Source organism: Toxoplasma gondii, chromosome X, assembly GCF_000006565.2.
Source record: "Toxoplasma gondii ME49 chromosome X, whole genome shotgun sequence".
Lineage (NCBI taxonomy): Eukaryota > Apicomplexa > Conoidasida > Eucoccidiorida > Sarcocystidae > Toxoplasma > Toxoplasma gondii.
Genome location: NC_031478.1, coordinates 1,658,597 through 1,678,911, shown reverse-complemented (window position 1 = coordinate 1,678,911; position 20,315 = coordinate 1,658,597). Strand labels below are relative to the sequence as shown.

Sequence of the window (20,315 nt, the reverse complement as noted above, 5' to 3'; positions counted from 1 at the left end):
CTGAACAGTCTCATTGTACGGAAATGAGGCAAAAAAAAGACTTTTCACTGGTGGCACACAGCGATCCAGACGGGCCTCCCCATAAGTGCTCTCAGGAACTCTTCGTGAACGCCTGAAATGTGAAAGAAGTGTAACTGCTGTGCAGGAGACAGGGGCCGGGAACGGGACCGGACAAGTAAGGTCGTCGAAACCTCAATTGTTTCAGCACCGTGATGCACTTGAAATGATCAGCATCGCGGTCGAACTGTGTTAGCTGGAAAAGTGTGAGCGGCCACACTGCATTCGCAAAACTCAGGTATTCCTGGCTTCAGTCTTCTAATTTCTGTGATACATGTCTTCGCTGTCTCTGCACCGGCACCGAGACAGTAGCCGAGCGGCGTAGCGAGGGACGGGCCGCACATCCCGTATAAGCCCTGCCTGTCCGAAAAACGGCATCAGTATCGAGACAAAGCAGTGAAAACTTATGCTTCCAGAATTGCCTGTACCACTAGATGCGGTTGCGGAAAAACTGGAAGGAAAGTGTGACAGAAGCAACATGTCCACCTAAGCATGCTGGTGCTTAACGCCGGCTCTAGTGTCTAGCGACTCTGCAAAAGCTGAAAAAAAAGAAAGTGTGCTCTAGGAAGAGAGTTGTATTGCCTGCACGCACTGTACTTCTCTTCCTCAACTGTTCGAAGACGTCAACCTAGATACGTGAAGAATAAGCCACACGCGCTACCTCTTCCACCTACATCGTTCCCGTGGTCCGTAGATTCTGTGTCTCCTAGAAAAAAAGCTCTTGAAATGAGTTGCGGACCTTGATGTCCCCGGCAGCACGCTGGGGAGTTGTGCGCTGTTTGTACTACGAAACACAACGGAGCCGGTACGTACACAACTTCCCCAAAATACATGTAGCCGGTGGCAAAATGTGTGCGATACTCCGCCAGTCCTTGGCTGGCTTCTGGCAACTGTGACAGCGACTGTGGGAGTGAATATCCGGATAAATGGCACACATAGAACATCAAGAAGCAGCGCCAATAGAGGTCACATCACCTCGTAAAAACAAAACACTCAGCGGCGACCCGCTTGACTGCCAACTGAAGTCCAGACGTATCTTGACAGAAAACGGATAGCACCTCAACGAGAGCACCGCAACCCAAGAGTCCCAGATAGTGCTGCCACTGTATATCGATAGCGTAAGACATGACGAGACACAGTCGAACATCACATTCATATCTCCCTAAAGCCTAGAAGAGGAACGCTTGTGTTTCATTGGTACACTCACAGATGAGCAGGTTTACGGATACATAAAAATACAACTATGCACAAAGCATCCAACGATACAAAACTATGGCTCGCTGCGTCGCTCCACCTCTCATAGTAAGCCCTCTGCGTCAACTTTTCTGATTGAACACAGTCGCCATTACACACAGCCCAAACTCTACGTCAGACGATGAGGGCGCTGTTCCTTTTCTCCTCGGACCGCTCTTCGGATAATGTGGTAAACACCTTCTTTTCCCCCTTGTCCCAAAAATAAACGTGTACCAGCACTGTCCTCAAACGCAAATATCCGAACATGAGGACCATGCCAGCCACCCCGTGACCCTAACTAAAAGGAAACCGCCTTCACCTGTGTTTCGGAATGCTCTCTCTTCAATTAGTGTGACACAGATCACAAATCCGCAAATCGCCAGCAAAATTGATGGCACAATCGCTCTGCCAAAAACGGCAATGATTGTGTCACCGGGATATTGTCACACATCGTATGTCCCACGGCTTCGGCTGACAGGTAACGATTCATGCAGAAAACTTCCTCGAGCGCAGTGTTTATCACTTTTCCTTTCACCGCTCCAAACATGTTGATAAATATTTGGTCGTTTTCGTATTCCAGCAGTCATTTTCAGCGCTCAGGTGGCAGCCAATGGGGCGCCATGTTTTACACAGAAACGCACTTCAATGAGACGACCCCATATCGCGGGTTCCAGATGGATATTCTGGGCGTCACAGTGCCTCCGAAACTCAGCAGCAAACCCCGAATAACTCGAGCAGTTCGACGTGTGCCCGCTCCAAATCATTCGACACGTCCGGCTAGACTCCATCAACATCAACTTGCCACCGACAAGCGCACAGGTCTGCCTGTATTTGGTAATTAACTCGTCAAATCTCGCTTCAGACACTGTCCTCCACCGTCGAGAGCGCAGTCGCCTTTGATCGACATGTCAGTACAGCAGACGCGTAATGCTCATTGCATTATTGGTTTTCTGTGGCAGCTAGCAGGTCAAGCGGGCCTGCTAAGGTTAATCCGGCTCAAGTCTGTTTCGGTTCCGCCTGTACTTGTCGCAGTACGTCCTCTGACATCCGAACGTAGGCGGGGCCTCTGAGAGGAAGCTGCGTGTACAGGATGTGCTCCTCGGCGTAGTCTGGATCCATACCCACCATGTGCGGCAGTTGTCGATTGAGTCTTTCCAGCTGGTCGTCCACAGTGCTTACTACCCTCCGACGGTTCGCTTGCTCCAACTGTTGATAAAGCATGCTCAATGAAGGAAGGTCTCTGTCGCGAGCTTCCCTGACTTCACCCTCCAACCTGACTACGTCTGGTAATAGCTGGCCTCGGAGTGCCTCCTCCTCCGGCTGGAGCTGCTGCCAGAAATGTTTTGCTTGATATAAGCGTCCTTCCTCTGACGCCTGGGCTTTGTCCGGGTCAGTTCTGACAAGGGTTCTAACGTCAATTTTGTTGCCAATTTCAGCTGCTGCGGCAGATAACTCGCTCCACTGTGCTTCTGCATTTTGCCGCTGTTTTTCCAGTAGCACGTCAAAATCTTCCAAAGCTTCCCGTACTTTCACAAGTTCCCGGTGTTCAGCAGTACCCTTGGCCTCAGACTCTTCTTGCCGGGCACGATTGATGAGAATATTCACCTTGTGCCTCTCCGTCAGAAGTCCATCAACTAATGCTTGTGCTACATCAGCGCGACCACGCGTGTAACAGAACGCTCGTTCACGAAGCTCATATTGACGCTTCGAATACCAGGTTTTGAAGGCTATTGCCGCCCCTACAACTGCAATTATAACCGCGCCAACTTTATATAACAGTCGCTGTCGTCTGGACAGTGAGCTGGACCGTCTCTGAGACTTGCGGAGTCGAGGTCTCGGTGTTACCCGCGCGAGACCCCGTCGCTGTGTGTCATCGACGGAGGCTTCCCCGTATCGGGGGATGATGGTATTCGCGACTGCCACGGAATTAGCACGTTTCGCATCACCTGAAGGCGGTTTCGGCCTGGGGCGATTAACGGGGCTTGCTTCTGCAGATTCGCCGATTCCTGTGGAAACGGTTTCTTCGGAGTTTGATTTGGCGGCAGCTGCGACCACTTGCTCTGTCGCAATCCCTCGGCAGACAAGGCTGAGGCCAACCACAGCAAGAATCGAGTAAACAGTCAGGGGATACATTGCGATGGGAAATGAAAAATGGCTGTGGAACCAAACATGCACGAGCGACGGCCCAGTAGTCGCGGGCAAAGTAACCAGAGTTGCCGTTATCCACAGATAACAGGATTGCTCATCAACCCCATTGGGTGGAAAATATCGCAACGAGCGTGAACAGAGCCTCTCGCTGCATGCTCTGGAAGCTCTAAAAGCCCCGAAGAAACACGACTGGCAGTGCACGGCGCCTCTCAGAGCCTCAGCAAAATTGGCGTACCTTCACCCCTTCCAAGCGGCACTGCAGAAAGTCGTACAAGCGCCTACGGAAGAAATTTGCAGGACGAAAATATATAATTCCGCCCAGCTGTACGCTACTGGATCTCTCGGGTACGCGGCGGCGTCTCCCGGACTCGTCTCAATTGCGTTGTATGCATGCTCTTTCGTCTGGTCGCCGAGACGCGGGGAAAAACGCTTTCATTGATAACGTATCGATGCATCTATTAGCGCTTGCATCACTACCTACGATGATCTGCTTCCGTGTTCTTGCAAGGTGTGCCGATAATGATGGGCGTGCCGGTTATTATAATCCACAACCAGTGTAGTACCTGTGAGGGTGACTAAGTACGGTGAAAAGAAAAGTTTGGTAGTTTTTCGGTGTGCTTCGATGGATCTGTTACGTTTGTTTCGGCTCGGTCTCTCCCTGCCGACTGCAGTGAGAATACCTGTCTTTTAGCTCAGAAAAACACAACATGGCTTTAACAAGAAAGACTAAACAAATGTGTGGCCTGCAACGCACGTGTTCTGCTACCGCTCGCCACAGATCTGCGTCACGACCCTCGATGACGTAGCCGATACACGTGATGTCATGACTCACCCAGGTTGTCCAAAGAGTTTTTTTCTAGTCTCTGTTGTTATTTCACGTTACGTTTCGTTCGATGAGCAAACTCTGTTTGACCAGGGCTGCACGACGTTCATCAGTATTTTAGATATTTTCTTTAGGGCAGGGTTGTCTATACAGCTGTTTATTCTCGGAGGGCGTGTAACGTCCTACGTCAAGTGCAGATATAGATGTTTCCAGTGGGGCACAGTGAAAGGCACAAATCCACCAGCTATCACAGATTCGTCTCTGCCAAAGAGGTTTTCACCACCACTAGTTCAGGCGCGTCACTCTCACCAAGAAAGCAAGTGTCAGCTAAGAACAGTCGGATACGGTTCACCTGTCTACGCGCATTATTCATTGGCGTTTTCTGCTTCTTTACGTAGGCAGCTGCTCCGTTTCTTTGAGTAGGAGACACCGGTATGTAACGAGGCCTAGCACTGGATTTTTGTTTGCCCTGAACCCGAGACACCAGACTGTGACACCAGGCGAAAGGAGGCCTGTTTCTGCGTTAGCTTCGAAGTTCCCAGGAAGGGGAAAAACACTGTCTGATGCTCACAGGGGGAATTCCCGAAGCGACCATTTTGATTCAAGGTTGCTACGCGATCTCGAACAAACGAGGATGTCTCGTCTGAACGGACGAGCAACTGGCTTGTCCGCAGGTGTGATTAGCACTCAAGAAACCGACCTGGGGTGTTGCCGACACAGTACTGTATGCAGGAGACGCTACGCCACCGAATTGTGTGGTAAACTCGGGAATAGTGAATAGAAATAGATCTGCTACACACGATGAGTTGTCAGTCGATCAGGTAGCTCCAGACGGCCGGGGTTGGACTCCGTGTTGCAGCAGTGTTGCACACTGGGGCTGAATCGAAGAGAAAGAAAACGTGTGCTGATGGTTGGTCTGCTTCACTTTAAGGTGCATGCTTATCCTGCCCATAGTTGGACTATAATTCTGACTGATTTTTCGCATTCTAGCCTGTCATGATGAGGCTGCATGTTATCGAGTTACCCGTCCGTCTTCTACTTCCCTGTGAGTCCGTTGTAAATTGACTCCTGTGGATTGCCTTTTGCGAGGATACACCCCGATGTGGTTTTTTATACGATATCACAAGTCTGCTGTACGTTGAAAAGAGAAATCATGACTCCAAGTGTGCACTGCCTTTCCGTCTCTTTTAAGAACAAGTCCAGAGTTAATGACGGGCACAGTCTGGTTTAGTCACTCATTCAAGTCTTGAGGTTCGTGTCTTGCTCTATATGATCAGGTGAAGTACTGATCAACTCGGGTAGTTCTTCTGCAAAAGGCTTTTCGTACAGTCGTACATATGCTCACACGCACTTACTGAAACCGGATCGTGCCTTCGCTGTCCCTCGTGACGTTCTATGCGAAGGCAAGTTTCACAGAATCTGGGACCTAGGGAGCGGGGTGACTCTGGGGGGCCCACAATTATGATTCACCGCGTATCGAGGCTCGTTTGGCAGCATGCGCACCCGTCGCCGCTTAATGGTATGTGAGTTGAATCGCGGCGAACATGCCTGTATTTTTATTGTTACTAAAAACCAACAGAAACGAGAAATGTTTCGCTGCTGTGTTTGCAGAAGGGAAGACAAAGGATTCATTCCTGTCAAAGAAGAGTGCGCGAATAAGACAGGTCGTTTATAATCTGGTTCCATGTTTCCTTTCTGCGTTTAAAACTAAGGTTTCCCCACACGAGGACGACTTCCATTGCTCGTTCGTGCCGATCGTATTTCTCAGCCTGAATGAGCTTTGCCTCCAACACGTCCACGAGTAAACTATGACAAGGGAAACACAACTGCGTTGCCGCACTACGATACTGTACAGTCTCTGTTCACGATTACGTGTTGCGGCGTACGAGTTCTGACCCTGGTTGTTACCCGCATTAAGATATGTGTGATGTTTCTGCTACATTCTCTGACAGTCCGTATCCTGTTAATTTCTCGGCATTTCTCCCTGGCTACATGGATCATTACGGGATACTTTTCCTTCTGTATCCGGTGTTCATGCATTCTGTCTTCAGTCTGTTTTCACTCATTGAGGACTCACGCTGAACGCGCCACACAGAGATTATTCACGGAATCGCGTCATATATGGTGATGAGCAAATGGTATTTACTCCCTTGACGAACTCTTATTTATGAACCTGTCCAGCAGGCATGACTCGGCTCTGGTACTTCTTAGAAGTGTTTCGTTTATCCCTGAAGTAGGGGACTCTCACAGAAGCTGAGCCATGGATGCGATCTCTGAAGATTCTGTTCCAGATGCAATTGCCCAGCAGAACGATGCGTCCGCATCTGGGGCAGCTCGTGTAACTGAAGACGCTTTGCCCAAAGACAAGGAGGGGAACAAGGAACAACTAGAGCAGATATTAGAATCGAAGCCTAATGATGTGTATGGGACAGCAAGCGAGCACATTAGGTGGAAAGTCGAAGAAGGAGCTACCAGCGGTTCAAATACCTTGGCCAGTGCAGTACTCCCGCCGTCCGACACCCAGGTCAATTCCGACGATTCCGGCGCCGCATCCAGATTTGAGCATATTGTAGCTCTTGATCAGCAAGCGGTCACGATCAATAAATTCAATCCTCCCATGAACCGTGTTCGAAGAGATTCAGCTCGAGGGCGAGCAAGTGTTGTCCCAGAAAAGGAAGATACGCGTCGCACGTGGTACTTGAGAACAAGCAGATTGCTTTTAGGAGCAGCTGTGGCTGCATTCGCGTCCATTGCTTTGCGGGCATTTGCGTTGTGCACGAAGGAAGGTTTAGCACGAGGGCATCACCAAAGCAAGACCGGCGAGAAAGCCCTGCCTCATATATCCCCTGTAGTATTCCATTTCGGCGAAAACCCCGGATTCCGATCCCGCAACCTGCCTCTTCTCCCCACCATAGGCAAGCCTGACTCAAGGCAAGAATACGGAAAAAATCTTTTACATGCGCAGCCAGCCCTAGACCCGTCGCAGCACGACATCGAGTCTCTTCGACGTTCGTGCTCTGAGTTTGCCACTGCAGAATATTCACGCGGAAGCCACGACGCAGACGAACAACGTAAGGGCATTGTAGGTAATGAGCCCAGGAGTTCCTCACCGGAAGCGGGGACTCTGATCCCGGTGACGACATGGATGCCAGTGCTTGATACAGGAATATTAAGTGCTCTTATTTTGGGGATTATGCATCTCACACTACCTGCACCGGCAGCGCGAAGACCGGGAAACGCATCGCTCCAGGCTGTCCTCACTTCCGCTGCAACCCGCCCCAGTATATCTGGCAGTGCGGCAACAAACCAGCCAGCAGATAGGAGGGGACGATAAAACAATCTCGCGACAGCACGGATGAAAAACATCCTTGTGAATGGCTGTACCAGCAACAAACAGTCGCACGTTCAGATAGCAGCAGGCTCATGGTTTTCCTTTCTTCGGCAAGATCTTGGCCGAAGAAAACTAACAAATGTCACTGGTGCGTGATTACAAGGTTCTTCTAGCTTCGCTCAGTGAAGCTGTGAAGAGAGTCTACTGTTTCTGTGGTAACCTCTTACTCTCAGCTCATGGAAAGGGAGTTCTCTCGTCTTTCTGGAGTGCTGGCATATCATAGGTTTTTCCGCAGAGAAAGATCGCTCACTGAAGGCGCTCGGATTCCGCACACTATTACATTCAGAATCCCAACTTTCGTTACAAGGTGAGGGGGGGCAGCAAAACCAATCCTATGGAGTTGCCTGTGTACGCAGGGGAATCTCTCTCTCGGTCTCGTACCTCGCCTGGAGATCCCATCTTCACTTGGAGGGGCTTGCCTGTGCCAGGGATATCTACCGCGTCTAGGAATATCCAGGCTTGCTTAACGAGTGAATTTCATTCCCCGCTTTTCGGGCACAACTGAATACAGACACGATAACTATTCCGCCCACTTCGTCGATCAACGAGACAGTTTATAGTGTCTGGAGCAAATAGCCGGCGACAGTCGCACGTGATGACTCAGCTTGAGGTCAAAAGAAGCAACTGAGAAGGCGCATCGCTCACCAGTTTCCCTTCCAACGCCTTCGAGGAACACAGTTGCTTCTGCGTTTGAAATAGCATACGGGGGTAGCTACTCCCAGAAACGTGTGCCCCCTCTGCCGGCATCTGTCTCCCTGGTCTGACTGCAACGCACCTTCCACTCCCAGTTCCGGCGACCTATGCGCGTCTCTAGTACAAAAAAACAGTCCTCAAACACGGGCTCGCCCGAAAGTAGTTACTGTTAAAGGAAGCATTACCTTGTATTGCTACAGTCTTTTTTTTAATCACAAAAAAGCTTCCTTTTGAGCACGGCCCTGGCTTGCTGGCACGTCAAGAAAAGCCACGTAGCATTCCGTGCCTCTGAGACAAAGGCTAGTCTTTGATGCGGCAATGTGAACACACGCGTGCCACTTGCGTACAGACCAATATTCTGGTAATAGTTTGAGTCGTGCGTTTGCTCTAGGAGAGTCTCGCCAAACGATCTACGCCGGCCTCTGGTCCGTACGTTAAGGTATTTCCAGTTGATCAAAATTGTAGAAAGGATTGATCATTTCTTGCTGTTCTTGGTGATGACAAACCGTCTTATATTGTGGTGCTAACAATATTGCTTTCACAAACCTCTACACGTGTGTCACAAGTGTACGCAAACGCACACTTACAAAGACAGGCACACACGTGCTCAGTGCCTTTGGTGCGGACAGTTTATGCAGAATGCCCGAGACAGAAACACACATATCTGCAGTGACAGGCCATACACCACGGATTGAAAAGTGAATTAAAGGCTGCGGGCGCTATAAAACATACTGCCATTCTCGCAGTAAAAGGTTGCACTCCCCTTCCTGGAAAACACAACAGCTGGAACCACCGATGGGTTCACGTGCAAGACAGTTCTGTCCATAAAGACAACCTTGGGTGATACGTCGCGTGGGAAGTTACCTCACCAGTAATAAAAAAGACAAAACCCCTCCTGTAGTAAATACGCTTCGGATAGCAAGCTTAACGGCGTTTGCGGCCCCAATTTCCGCTGTGTGCAATCCGCATTCGCTACACCAGACCGGCCCAGAAGAAAAGCATTCTCCCAGCGACCCGAAAGGGGGTTCAAATACGAGGGGCAATCAAAAGTGACCGGCATCAGCCACTCATATATATATATATATATACATATATCATTCGGAGGCAGCCACAACGACGAATAGTAACATCCAGCAACATCGAATTCCCCGCGGTCCATGTAGCCATCACTGCGTGATACCGTTTCCGTTCGTGCAGCCCCCCGCCCCCTGTCAACTGCATGACCCCACAAAATTGCAAGCGAAGTGGTCACTCTAGGCGAGGTAATTCCACAATAGAACGATGCTAATCGAGAGTACTCGACGCAACATTGCGTACAAACCACCAAATGGAATCAGCCTGTCCCCGAACTTCAAGTGGACAGGGTCAGTTCAGCGCGTGCTCTTCTTCCTTTCTCCGGCAAGCAGCATGCAACGTAAGGGGGAACCTCTTGCAACTGTTGACAGCATCCTTCTACCGTCTGTTTGCCTAGTTCATTCTGTCACGTCCGTTGAGCACGGCCATCTTTCAGAATCCCCCGTGTGCGGTCCACAGCCAGCAGGTAATCCTCCTTGACGCGCGTCTTTTTCGGCATGGCCACTCGCTCTCGTCTGGTGGCGACAGGGCGGGAAACACCTCATTCGTTTTCCTGTTCCTCTAATGTACTTCTTCGAAGCAGCCAATGTGAGAGTTATCCGGTAGATTCAAGTGCGTCGTCGAAGCTTGCATTCCTTGTTGCTCCAGCGTATATTTCCACTCCGGAGGCCTCGCGCCACAAGACTTCTCCCAGCCCTCTGTGGTCAGGCTAGAGTCTTGCACGTTGTAAAAGCCACTGCAGAACACGAGCGAGTATTTTCCCGCCATCGGGTTCCGACGGGAAGGAATGGTATACGTCCAATCCATGCAGCTGCGGATCTGCATACGCCCGCACCTTATCGATGAGCACCGCTTCTACGTTACATTCGACATACAAATTCCTCGGTAAAACACGCTTTTCGTCGTCTTCACAAGGAAGGCACTTGATGGCAGAAGACGTGCTGTCCCCGATCGCCTTAATGGACCTTTGCATACTCTCTCGCTGATCCGACATTCTGTCAGCCGGTGCATTAAAAGGAGTTTGATTAGGAACAATCTCTGTGCCAGCGTCTTTATTCACGACTGCCGAGCCGGGCTCTGAATTGTTATTCTCTGCGCCTGGACGATGCCTGCTGCGCGTCCTCTCCCTTGCAAATGCTTCGCACGTGCACTCCGACAGGGTATGCTGAACACACCGACACTCTGCTGATGCAACACCTGCCGGTTCGCGTGGCTCGTCAGCCTGCGTCTCCCCGCGGTCACCTATACTTCCTCCCGCCGCCCTGTCACCTTCTCTGATCTTGTGAAGTGGCTGAAGCGCGTCGGGTCTTCCACATTTAGCGAGAGTAGAGGCCAGTGCATGCAGTGCATCGTTTTTTCCACCTCCCACAACTGCCGCTGTCGTTCCATTTACGAGATCCGCAGGTGTCAGGCACTGAATAGAAGAAGTGCCGTCCACATACGCATTCACAGCGAGGAAGCTTCTATCTCTGATTCGCTTGGCACCATGAAAGAGCCGCAGAGTTCCCTCTACTCCACAGACACCATCGAGCAGATTGTGCATGACTAGCAGTGCCCCGCAGGTACTGTCAGACATGAGGGCCAGACAGTCTGGATGGAGGATCGCGTCTGTTCCTTCAAACATTTCTCTCACCATTCGCATTCGCGATCCGCCCTTATACGTATACTTATCCCTTTGCGAGTACGCCTCCAGGTATGGATATTCCGCATTCTGATGAGGCCGCGATACAACGACGTTCGGTGTCCAATCTGCTAAACGGACAATCAAGTGTCGGTAGAGATGATACTTAGTCGTCGTCTTCACAACAGTGAGATCCAACATCGGTGAGAGAAGCACGCAGCCAGCTACACCTCCAGTGGTAAGGGCCGCCAGTGGTTGGTCAACGGACGAAGAAGCGCCAGGAGTCGTTGAAGAAGAAGAGGACTGTCGCTTCCGAGAGACAAGAGAAGCTGAGATCGAGGGCGTGAAATTATTGTTGAAGAGAAGGGGAGGCGGAACAGAAGAGGCGCCACTGTGCCGTGTACTAGCAGCTGCGGTTTGCATCAAGATGCGGGGGAACGGGGGAAGAGGTTCACTGGGGTCACAAACTGAAGAGAGAGGAGCTAAAGCTCTGGAATCGCCTAGTAGTTGGATCGTCCTTGCAGCTACCCAGCCACCTAAGGAAACACCTACGAGAAATATTGGAGGATGTTCTTCCTCTTCAACTCCGCCATGGCCCACCACAGTTCTGCTCTCTTGCGTTTCACTACAGGTCGGTGCCACCTGGCATTCTCTCTTCCAGAGGCGTGACTGCTCGCTCTTCGTTTGTCGCTCGAATTCTATTCGCTGATCCTCGCCGCTCTTGACTCCCACGAAAGTGTTTGAGTACTCATCGTCCTGGTGCATACAGTGTTTATACAGTCTACGAAGGAATTGGCAGCGGCGACGAATGATAGTGATAAACTGAATGACATCAACGGCGAAGTCATCCAGACGGTTGACACTCCCGCGTTTCCCCTGCCAGCCCTCAGAGAGGCCGTGTCCCTGGAAATCCATGGCCGCGACCAGAAAGCCTGCCTTGTTTAGCGCCTCCACCCAACTCCCTTGGTACTGAGCATGCCATGACACAGACGCGCGCTCTTGCCCACTTATTTCGGAGCTTCCATCAGCTCGGTGGCACTTTCTGGTTTGTTCTTCTCCAGTCGTCGACGGCGCATTCGCGGTGTTCCCCGCTTGCCCCTGTCGATCAGGTTTGAGCTGAGACTCTCTTCCCTCCGCTGTCTTTGCACCACTCTCCGTCCTCGTGGGGACACCGGAAAGAGTAAAAGAGTCCGCCGTGGGCTCTTCCGCCATAGGTTTAAACAAACCATTTAACGTGACGGTTGCCGACACTGACGAAGAAGATTCCAAGACGGTTTGATACCCCACCACCGTCGGGTCTCTACGTCTGTGGCCAGGCGGCAGAGGCTTGTAGAGCCAGGCAAGCCGAGAGTGGTTGCAGTAACCATGGAGAAGCACAATAACTCCTCGGCAGCCACAAACAGCTTCCGCTTTGTCCAGAAGCGCCTGTTCGGGTCGTGGTGATATCCCACAGACCACCCCATGGGCGTCTAACGTGAGAGCACGTCTCCCACTGCTGATGAGACGACTTTGCCGAGTAAGAAGCGAGCGGGAGGCAGGTGAGGACGGATACGGAGGGTCGCAAGTTCCACTCCGAGCAACATTCGCCTTCCCTCTGAGGAAGTCTACCGGAGTAGAGGAGGCCGGCACCGTCATTCCCGAGCTCAGTGCCGTACCGGATCTGGTAGGCGAGCACGAAGAGTGTCGATGAGGCATCAGAGAGGCGTCGCATGCGCCAGAAGACGAAGAGGATCGACCAAGGCCGCCGCACGACGTTCTCGGAAGGCTATGAACTAGGCCACTCTCTTGATTTCCCCCAGATTGATCTTGCTTTTGCGCCTGACAAGGGTTCCCCATCTTTTGGCCTTTGTGCGGCGCTTGAGGGTACCACAAGTACGTATGGATACGAAGACCCTGCGAATTCAAAAAGGCGCCGTGCTCGGGCTTGTTGTCATAGGGAAACTCCACTGCGTCAGTGATGGGAGCCTCTAAAGACACAAACCGGCACGCCTCGTCTTGATCGAGTTCGATCCATTCGTCTTTCCCGCGCGAGACGTCCGAATGACTGTCGGACGAGCGGCTGCGGCCGCTCCCCTGGGAATTTCCCATTGCGAACAAGTCGCGAGCGAACGCACAAACGTGTCAGCTACCGTGAAACGGAAAAGAAAAAAACACATCGAGAGGCATACCCGGACCTTCAGATGGCAAGATAAGTGACGGAACTGGAAACAGACGATGCCCCTGAAAACGATTCATACACGAATTCACCAGGTGTCCAGACACCTCAGTTGCGTCCCGCACAAACCAGTACTACACGGACGCGCAAGTGCCAAGCAGACATAGTGCAGAGACCAAATGACACATTTCCGACTGTGGTTGAAAATAACACGACTGGATGGACAGCATTGCAGGGCAGTCTCTCTTGTTCTGGAGTACAGACTCGTACCCTCCAAAAAACGCGGGATCACGGGCTAACACGAAAAAAGCGCGAAGGATCCGTTCGTGGAAAAGTTCAGCAAAAATGATGCACACCCGCAAAATGGTCAGAAAAGGCACGAGCGAGCGAACATGAAAGACCACAGTTAGCCGAGAAAGTTCTACAAGAACCAAACTGGAGAATGGTAGATGTGTGCCGTTTTTTCAGTGTGTACATGCTCGGCAATTTTCGGAAACGTGCGCTTCTGTGTACTGTAGGGGGGCCAACGACAAAAACGCCACGCCATTTCCCGGGTAGCTGTACTGCAGGAACGAGTTGGAGGAGAGTGCTCGCCGTGATCTTAAGTGACCGTTTTTTTCGCAAACCCCGTCAGAGGGAACAGACTGAGCGCGATTGACGGACGATACAGATTTCTGTCGGCGTTTGGACGGCCAGCAAGGAAGAGACACTGCATGCGAGACAAGTTCTTGTTAATATCGACTGGTCTTTCTTGTCTCCCGTACAGAACCAGCGGCAACCGTCCTCCGTCGGGACTGGACGCGAAGCTTCATTTTTTTTATTTTAGCTCGATTTTCACCCTGCAGAATTGGGGAGATCGTCCTGTTCGGCGCTATGTTGCACAACTTGTCTCACAACTCCAGTAGACTCAGGGTTCGAGTTCCGACGCAAATCGCAGCACGGCGACGCCAGCTGTGTCGCAGACCACGAAAGCAGCGTCTCCTCGATTCTAGCTGGCGGGCCGCTTTTCCCTGTGTCAGTTCTGTCGGACAGTTGCGTGGCACTGCCGTGGCAACTAATCTCAGGAAGTCCTTGCTGCGCTTCCTCTCGCTTTCCCTTTTCCCTTTCCGTGCATCAAAGGGAAGATTGTGTGGTGGTCGTCCAGATCGTGGGTGGGCTCTACACCGCAGATATTCCTTGGATCTGTCTCGGATCCTACAGGCGCTGCACAGGGTATTCTCTGTGGAGGCTTGTCTTGCGCTGTCCGACTGCTCTGTTTCCGCATCACCTCAGAAGTTTCTCTGAAACTTCATGAAAGTGCCGTCTCCGGCCATTTTCTTCTGTCGTGCCACCTCCAGCAGCGGCTTCGTGTCGACCCCAGAGTTTCTGACTGAACGCGTGGATCCACGCAGTTTCCGTTGCTCCATGCAGCTCTGCGTTTCCATTTCCTAGAGGTGGCCCGAGACCGCACTTCATTTGTGTGAAAGAGGTAAACAGCAGGGACAGCCAGAGAGATTAAGACCGCCCTTCTCGATGGCTTGCGTCTCCGTAACTCGCCTCGTCCCTCCAGTGCCGCGCGAGCAGCGCTCACTTCTTCTCAGTCTGCCGCAGGCTCGAGAAGCAGGCAAAGAACAAGATCGTGGTCTCAAACAGCCTATCGTTGCCGTTCCCACTCCTCTTTCTGCTGGCTCAAACACTGAACTGGTCGCCACTTCTTTCCCCGTGCATTATACCGCTTCTCCACCCCGCCGTGTTTTGACGAACAGGGTACTTGCGGTTCCGTGTCTGGTTCAACACACACAACAGTTAGGTCAGGCGGGCACTCAGGAGATGCAGGCACTGCTCGTTCGGTTTAGCGGCGCATGCGTCACCCACCTTCAGTGAATCTTTTTCGTCGGATTTTTCTGAGTACGCAGTGAGCCAGCTAGATACGAGGCGTTTTTCTCCTCTTCACGCCTTCGTTTTTTCCTGGGTCACGTGCACTCAAGGGACATCAGCAGGCACAGACGTAGAGCTCTCATCACGTTTTTTACTATGCGTCTTCGCCACGACATTCCATAGAGGAACAGTGTGGTCAGGTAACTCCCAAGGAAGGCGACGGCGAGGACACCGCGTCGGATTCGCAGCCGCCCAGGGCTGAGGACCGCATCCAGGCAACCACAGTTTTGTTTCCCGCACCTTCCCTAGGGGAGAGCCACAAAATGGCGTATTTCTTTGACTTCCCAACGGACACTTGGGTCGAAGACGCGTCGCCGGGTGGGCCGCCGAAACGAGCTTTCGGGCACGGCTTAGCCGCAGGTAGTTCCCATTTCGCTTCCCCTGTTTCTCGGAGGCGACTGCCGACGATCACGGCGCTTCTCCTGTTTTCGCTCTTGTCTGCGTCTCAATCAGGAGCTCTGAGTGTTTCTCAGTGTTCCCGGAGAGTGTCGCTCGGCCCGCTTCTTTCGCGCGTCTCGTCAGTTTCGTGTACCCCTTCTGCCGCTGCTTCGGCTCTCGCTTCTTCTCTCTATCCCACCGACAGCCTGTCGTCCGTGGAAGGTTCTGTCGCGCCTCGCCCGCCTCCTTCTAGTCTGGCTTTCGTGTTGCGTCGGGTGCCTCCCGCGGCCTATTCTTCTTCTCTGTCTCCCTCTGTCCTGCGCTTCAAGCACTCACTTCCCCGTCCCCTTCAGGGGTCGCTTGTGTGCGCTCCTGGAATTTTGGGCGGGGCAGCCGGCTCTGCGCGTTTCGCCGGGTGTTGCGGATCTCAGGGCCGGTCTTGCGGGTCTGGAAAAAACCCCGAGTTGCCGCTAAAGGGAAGCAAAGACGAGGTCATTCCCCGGGTCGGGACAAGCACCGCTGGACCCCGTCCCGATTGGTTCCACGTGCCAGCTCCACAGGCCGCCTCTCGCGGAGCTGAGGAGTCGCGCTACCAGCAACTGCAGAAACAAATTCGTGGCCTTGACCTCCATACGGTGGGGAATAAAACGGAAACAGGAGGGGGAATGAAACCGCGGAACCTGGAGAAAGTGCAGTGAAGCAAGGGGGACAGAGTGCGAAAAGTGGGACCAACTGAAAGGCAGTCAGAACCTCTACTCAGTCCAGTGGGCGGCAGACGCGGACAGAGTTGTGATCTTGAGACCCTGGCATAGGGATAGTGTTCAATCGTTACACATGCAGACGAACACCGTAGCACTTGCTCATAGAAATATGACACGTTGTAGAGCAGTCTCAAGCAGTCCTGTAGGGTCCAAACAGTGCAAGTCTAGACCACAATCGAAGTCCTTCGGGCTCTCATACCAGCGTACACTGCCAAATGTATCTTTTCATTTACATGTGCAACAGGGATGCTCGGGATTTCGAGCCGTGAAAAGTCTACTTATATGTGGAGTGTGACCCTAGGAAGGGATGCGCTTGCAGAGCAGGCGGCGCGGCAATCGGAAGGAAGGGCCCCGGTGTTTCTCCTTCGTCGAACAGTATCCACTACAGATCGGTGCTTCGTGTTTAGACGCACAACGAGAAACCAGTGCACTCTGTATGGAGTCGTCTTTGTCAGCGGAGTTCTCGCCCCCGCGACGCTCGGGAGCAGCGGCAACCAAGGCTCTCTCTCGTCTGCGTGAACATGCATGTGGTTTTTTATTTTCGTCGCAGCATCTCTTTCGGCCTCCTGTCTTTTAGCAACAAAATGGAAATCTAGGAAGTTTCAGGCTACCACAGACCATTTGTTTGACAGCATTTCCCGTTTACTGGCGCGTTTCCTGTCGCCTTCACTGTCCCTGCATGTCACACTCAGGTCTGTGAAGAGGCCAAGTGTCCGAACATCGGAGAGTGCTGGAATGGAGGCACTGCAACGCTTATTCTGCTGGGTGACACGTGCACGCGAGGCTGTCGTTTTTGTGCAATTAAAACTTCGAGCAAGCCGCCTCCTCCCGACCCCCTGGAACCGGAGAAAGTGGCGGACGCAGTGGCCAAGTGGGACATCGACTACGTGGTCATGACAAGCGTTGACAGGTGGGGCACATTCATCGGACGGCGCATCAGAAAATTTGTCTAGATCGCGACAGAACGACATGCCGGCAGGCAGAGCATCTGCTCGTTGTTGATCGTGGAGAGGCCAAAAAACGAACAGCCACTCCCAGTAGTCAGCGGCGGGGGAACGCATGTCGCACAGGAAAACCTGTGTCGTCCCCCAGTTTATGGAAGACCTAGGCTGGCTTGTTGCCTCAGTGCTCAGTTGATCAAGACACGCATATAGGTGGAGAGTGATGCAGGCGCGGATGAGGTGACCAAAAATCAAGCATTAGACAGGAAAAGACCGTTTTCTCACAAGGACGTTCCAGTCAGTCTGCGCCGGTCTTGCCATTTGTCACAATCATCAGGACGGCTTTATTTCCTCTCTGTGCGTTTCAGAGATGACATGCCCGACGGAGGTGCAGGTCACTTCGCTCGAACAGTCCAGTTGGTCAAGAAGGCTAAACCTTCGATGCTCATCGAATGCCTTGTCTCCGACTTTCAAGGAATGGAAGAGGTCAGTTCCCGAGCGCGTGCACCGGCACTGTCCGTTCTTTTCTACGTTTCGTCTATATTGTGGTGACCGCAGTGGCACTTTGGTGTCACGGCCCGCCTTGCTAAATCGTGGAAAACAGCGAAGAGACGCGTGGGCAGAGCGTAGCGTTCGTTAGCAGCTTTACGGAGAGATACTTCTGTCTAACCGTTTCCTTAGAATAGCGGCTCGTTGCTCATCGCTGAAAAATAAATTGGAAACTCCCAGGGTACACGTTAATAGAATGCATTCCGATGCGCGGTCTTTGGCTCCCGTCGCGAGTGTTTGTCGACGTTTGTCTCGGCAGAACCAAGATGTTGCTTTGCTTTAGGTCTGCCGCCTCTGGGCGTCACTGCCATTCAGCAGCTCCCCCGGTGTCTGAGGACACTGCGGTGCAGAACGGCGCGCGTCTTCCGAGCTGCCGGATTGGCGCTTTTGTTTTTTCGCAGCCGTTTTCCTTTCGCCGTTCTAGGTTCGTTTGCTTCTGTCGGGCGTTCTGATGGTTCTGCAGTCCGTCCGAACACTCGCCCAATCGGGGTTGGATGTGTACGCGCATAACATCGAGACAGTTCGGAGGTTGACGCCCTATGTTCGCGACAAGAGAGCGAAGTACGACCAGTCCCTGCGTGTCCTTCACCTAGCGAAACAGTTCAACCCGTCGCTGTTCACAAAGTCATCCATAATGGTTGGCCTGGGTGAAACCTCAGAAGAGGTGGTTCGGACTCTCCGGGATCTTCGAGATCACGACGTCGACGTTGTTACCCTCGGACAGTATCTCCGACCAACAAAACAACAGCTTGGGGTTGTGGAGTATGTCACTCCAGAAACCTTCAAAAAATATCAAGACATAGCGGAGGAGATGGGATTCAAGTATGTGGCTAGTGGCCCGCTGGTGCGCTCATCTTACAAGGCAGGGGAGTACTACATGAAGCACCTTATTGATGATGCAAGGAAGCACGGCCGACGTGAAACAGTGAAACAGGTTAAGCTGGAAGCTGATGTCGGCACACTGAAAGGGACAACAACAACATTTCAAGTAAACGAGAAAGAGGCGTGACCGGAAACTTGATTGGGGAGAAGGAATCGAACGAGCACACCACGGTGTGCGGGCCGGGTTCCCTGTTCCAAGTGTGTAGAGGGAAGGCAAGGGGGAATATAAAACGGTTGGTCGCTGCTGGACGCATGGAACCAGTTTCAACCAAGCAAGAGAGCATCGTTCTTATTGTATTGTGTAGCCGATAGTTAGCACCTATTTAGTCCTCTTAAAAATGTGCCTGATATTCCCCTTCTCGCGCCGAGCGTAGTTCCTCCTTTGCCAATCTACGTTTTGCTCAAGGGTGTTGACTTAGAAGCGTACTTTACGGTATGGCACCTTTGCACAACCGCATCGAATGAAATGCAATGCATTTTATGCGGAGCATGCTTTTACTGCGATTTGCTGACAAATTTGTTTTTGCATCTCACGTGCAAGTCAAGGAAGATGGAAAGACGCTCAATGGTGCATGCTCCTGTCTTACATACCACTTTGTGACGGTACTTACGTGTGCATTTGTTATAAACGATGAATTCCCTACCGCACGTACCACCAATTATTTCATGTGCACCTAGAACAGAGGGATACTGTAAGAAACGTTGTCGCTCACGTGATTACAACCACGAGGGAGACCCAGGTAACCTCTGGGGAAGCAGCAAGTACCAGCAAAGGGTGAGCCGCAAGCACCAGCAATGGGTTAACACTCCATGATCCACGGGCCGAATGTTGTGTCTGGAAACTGGATCCCAACACCAATGTTACTTCCCAGAGGGAGAGGGAGAGGCTCTGTGGCCTTGACCAGGATTCTGATCTAGTTTCCAGGGGGAACCACAGTTTGCACTCATTGGAAGATGTTCCATTAGCAACGACGAGCAAATGGTAGATGGGATTCGATAAACACCGAACTCACCCGACAGCAATATTTATCAGTAACACCGATACAATGACAACGGAAGCTCGTTAGCAGCTGCAACATAGAAGAATCCAACTCTGTCACAAGAGATGTGGCCTCTTATAGGCCACGGTCAGAGAATGCTGCAGGGGTATCCTCGGAGGGCAACGGCAAAAAAAAATTGTTCCCCATGCATCCTACACTTTTCTCCAACACAGTTTTCGTCTGGGGATAGCTGGTTTCGCCACACGAGAAGGCGGGCTTTTGCCTTGTAATAGCATCACGCTAACAACAGCAGTTAGGTGCTCCGCTTCCACATCCTCGGGACTATGAGAGCTGCAGCTAAATCATGTAAGTCGAAGACGCAAGCTCGTGTTGCATTGATCGCCTTCAGCCTTAAGTAGCAGGCAGTATACGGACGGCGTCTTTACCACCAGACGCCTCTACAATCATGCGTTTGGGAGGATCAATTACTCGTGGATATCAATCGTGGCAGTGCGCGAGATTGAGTAAAATTTCGAATGTATCTGGAGCAGTTTCCCGAATTTCTTTGCCAGTGGCAAAGTTTTTCAACATGATATCTTCCTCCATCGGCGAAGACTGCGTAGAGGTATGGTGGAGTGGCTCAGCACTGCGTTCAAGCGCGGGTGTATGTCCACGGGCACCATAAAAAAGGTAACCCCGGAGCGCGGGGGGG

General features: G+C 51.9%; 4 protein-coding genes across 4 annotated transcripts; 2 read left to right on the top strand and 2 right to left on the bottom strand.

Moving 5' to 3' along the window:
* Positions 1-682: 682 nt before the first annotated feature.
* TGME49_226380 (hypothetical protein) lies at positions 683-4,273 on the bottom strand. Its single transcript, XM_002366250.2, has one exon. It carries the CDS (start codon positions 3,421-3,423, stop codon positions 2,287-2,289), a length of 1,137 nt encoding a protein of 378 aa, XP_002366291.1. The 5' UTR covers positions 3,424-4,273; the 3' UTR covers positions 683-2,286.
* A 2,802-nt stretch (positions 4,274-7,075) lies between these two features.
* TGME49_226385 (hypothetical protein) lies at positions 7,076-8,305 on the top strand. The gene is made up of 2 exons (XM_018780134.1): positions 7,076-7,740; positions 8,009-8,305. The coding sequence occupies exons 1-2, from the start codon at positions 7,617-7,619 to the stop codon at positions 8,155-8,157; spliced, it is 273 nt and encodes a 90-aa protein (XP_018636029.1). The 5' UTR covers positions 7,076-7,616; the 3' UTR covers positions 8,158-8,305.
* Positions 8,306-8,831: 526 nt separating this feature from the next.
* Positions 8,832-13,610, bottom strand: TGME49_226390 (hypothetical protein). The gene has a single exon (XM_002366251.2). It carries the CDS (start codon positions 13,126-13,128, stop codon positions 10,129-10,131), a length of 3,000 nt encoding a protein of 999 aa, XP_002366292.1. The 5' UTR covers positions 13,129-13,610; the 3' UTR covers positions 8,832-10,128.
* Positions 13,611-14,229: 619 nt separating this feature from the next.
* Positions 14,230-19,280, top strand: LIPA (lipoic acid synthase LIPA). Its single transcript, XM_002366252.2, has 4 exons — positions 14,230-16,125; positions 16,944-17,161; positions 17,561-17,678; positions 18,205-19,280. Exons 1-4 carry the CDS (start codon positions 15,376-15,378, stop codon positions 18,748-18,750), a joined length of 1,632 nt encoding a protein of 543 aa, XP_002366293.1. The 5' UTR covers positions 14,230-15,375; the 3' UTR covers positions 18,751-19,280.
* The last annotated feature ends 1,035 nt before the right edge of the window (positions 19,281-20,315 follow it).

Coding starts and splice junctions, on each gene's coding strand:
- TGME49_226380 (XM_002366250.2), bottom strand. CDS start 3,423: ATGTATCCCCTGACTGTTTACTCGATTCTTGCTGTGGTTGGCCTCAGC.
- TGME49_226385 (XM_018780134.1), top strand. CDS start 7,617: ATGAAAAACATCCTTGTGAATGGCTGTACCAGCAACAAACAGTCGCAC. Junction 7,741..8,008: donor AAAACTAACAAATGTCACTG/GTGCGTGATTAC, acceptor CTGTGTACGCAG/GGGAATCTCTCTCTCGGTCT.
- TGME49_226390 (XM_002366251.2), bottom strand. CDS start 13,128: ATGGGAAATTCCCAGGGGAGCGGCCGCAGCCGCTCGTCCGACAGTCAT.
- LIPA (XM_002366252.2), top strand. CDS start 15,376: ATGGCGTATTTCTTTGACTTCCCAACGGACACTTGGGTCGAAGACGCG. Junction 16,126..16,943: donor GTGGCCTTGACCTCCATACG/GTGGGGAATAAA, acceptor TGTCACACTCAG/GTCTGTGAAGAGGCCAAGTG. Junction 17,162..17,560: donor GTCATGACAAGCGTTGACAG/GTGGGGCACATT, acceptor TGTGCGTTTCAG/AGATGACATGCCCGACGGAG.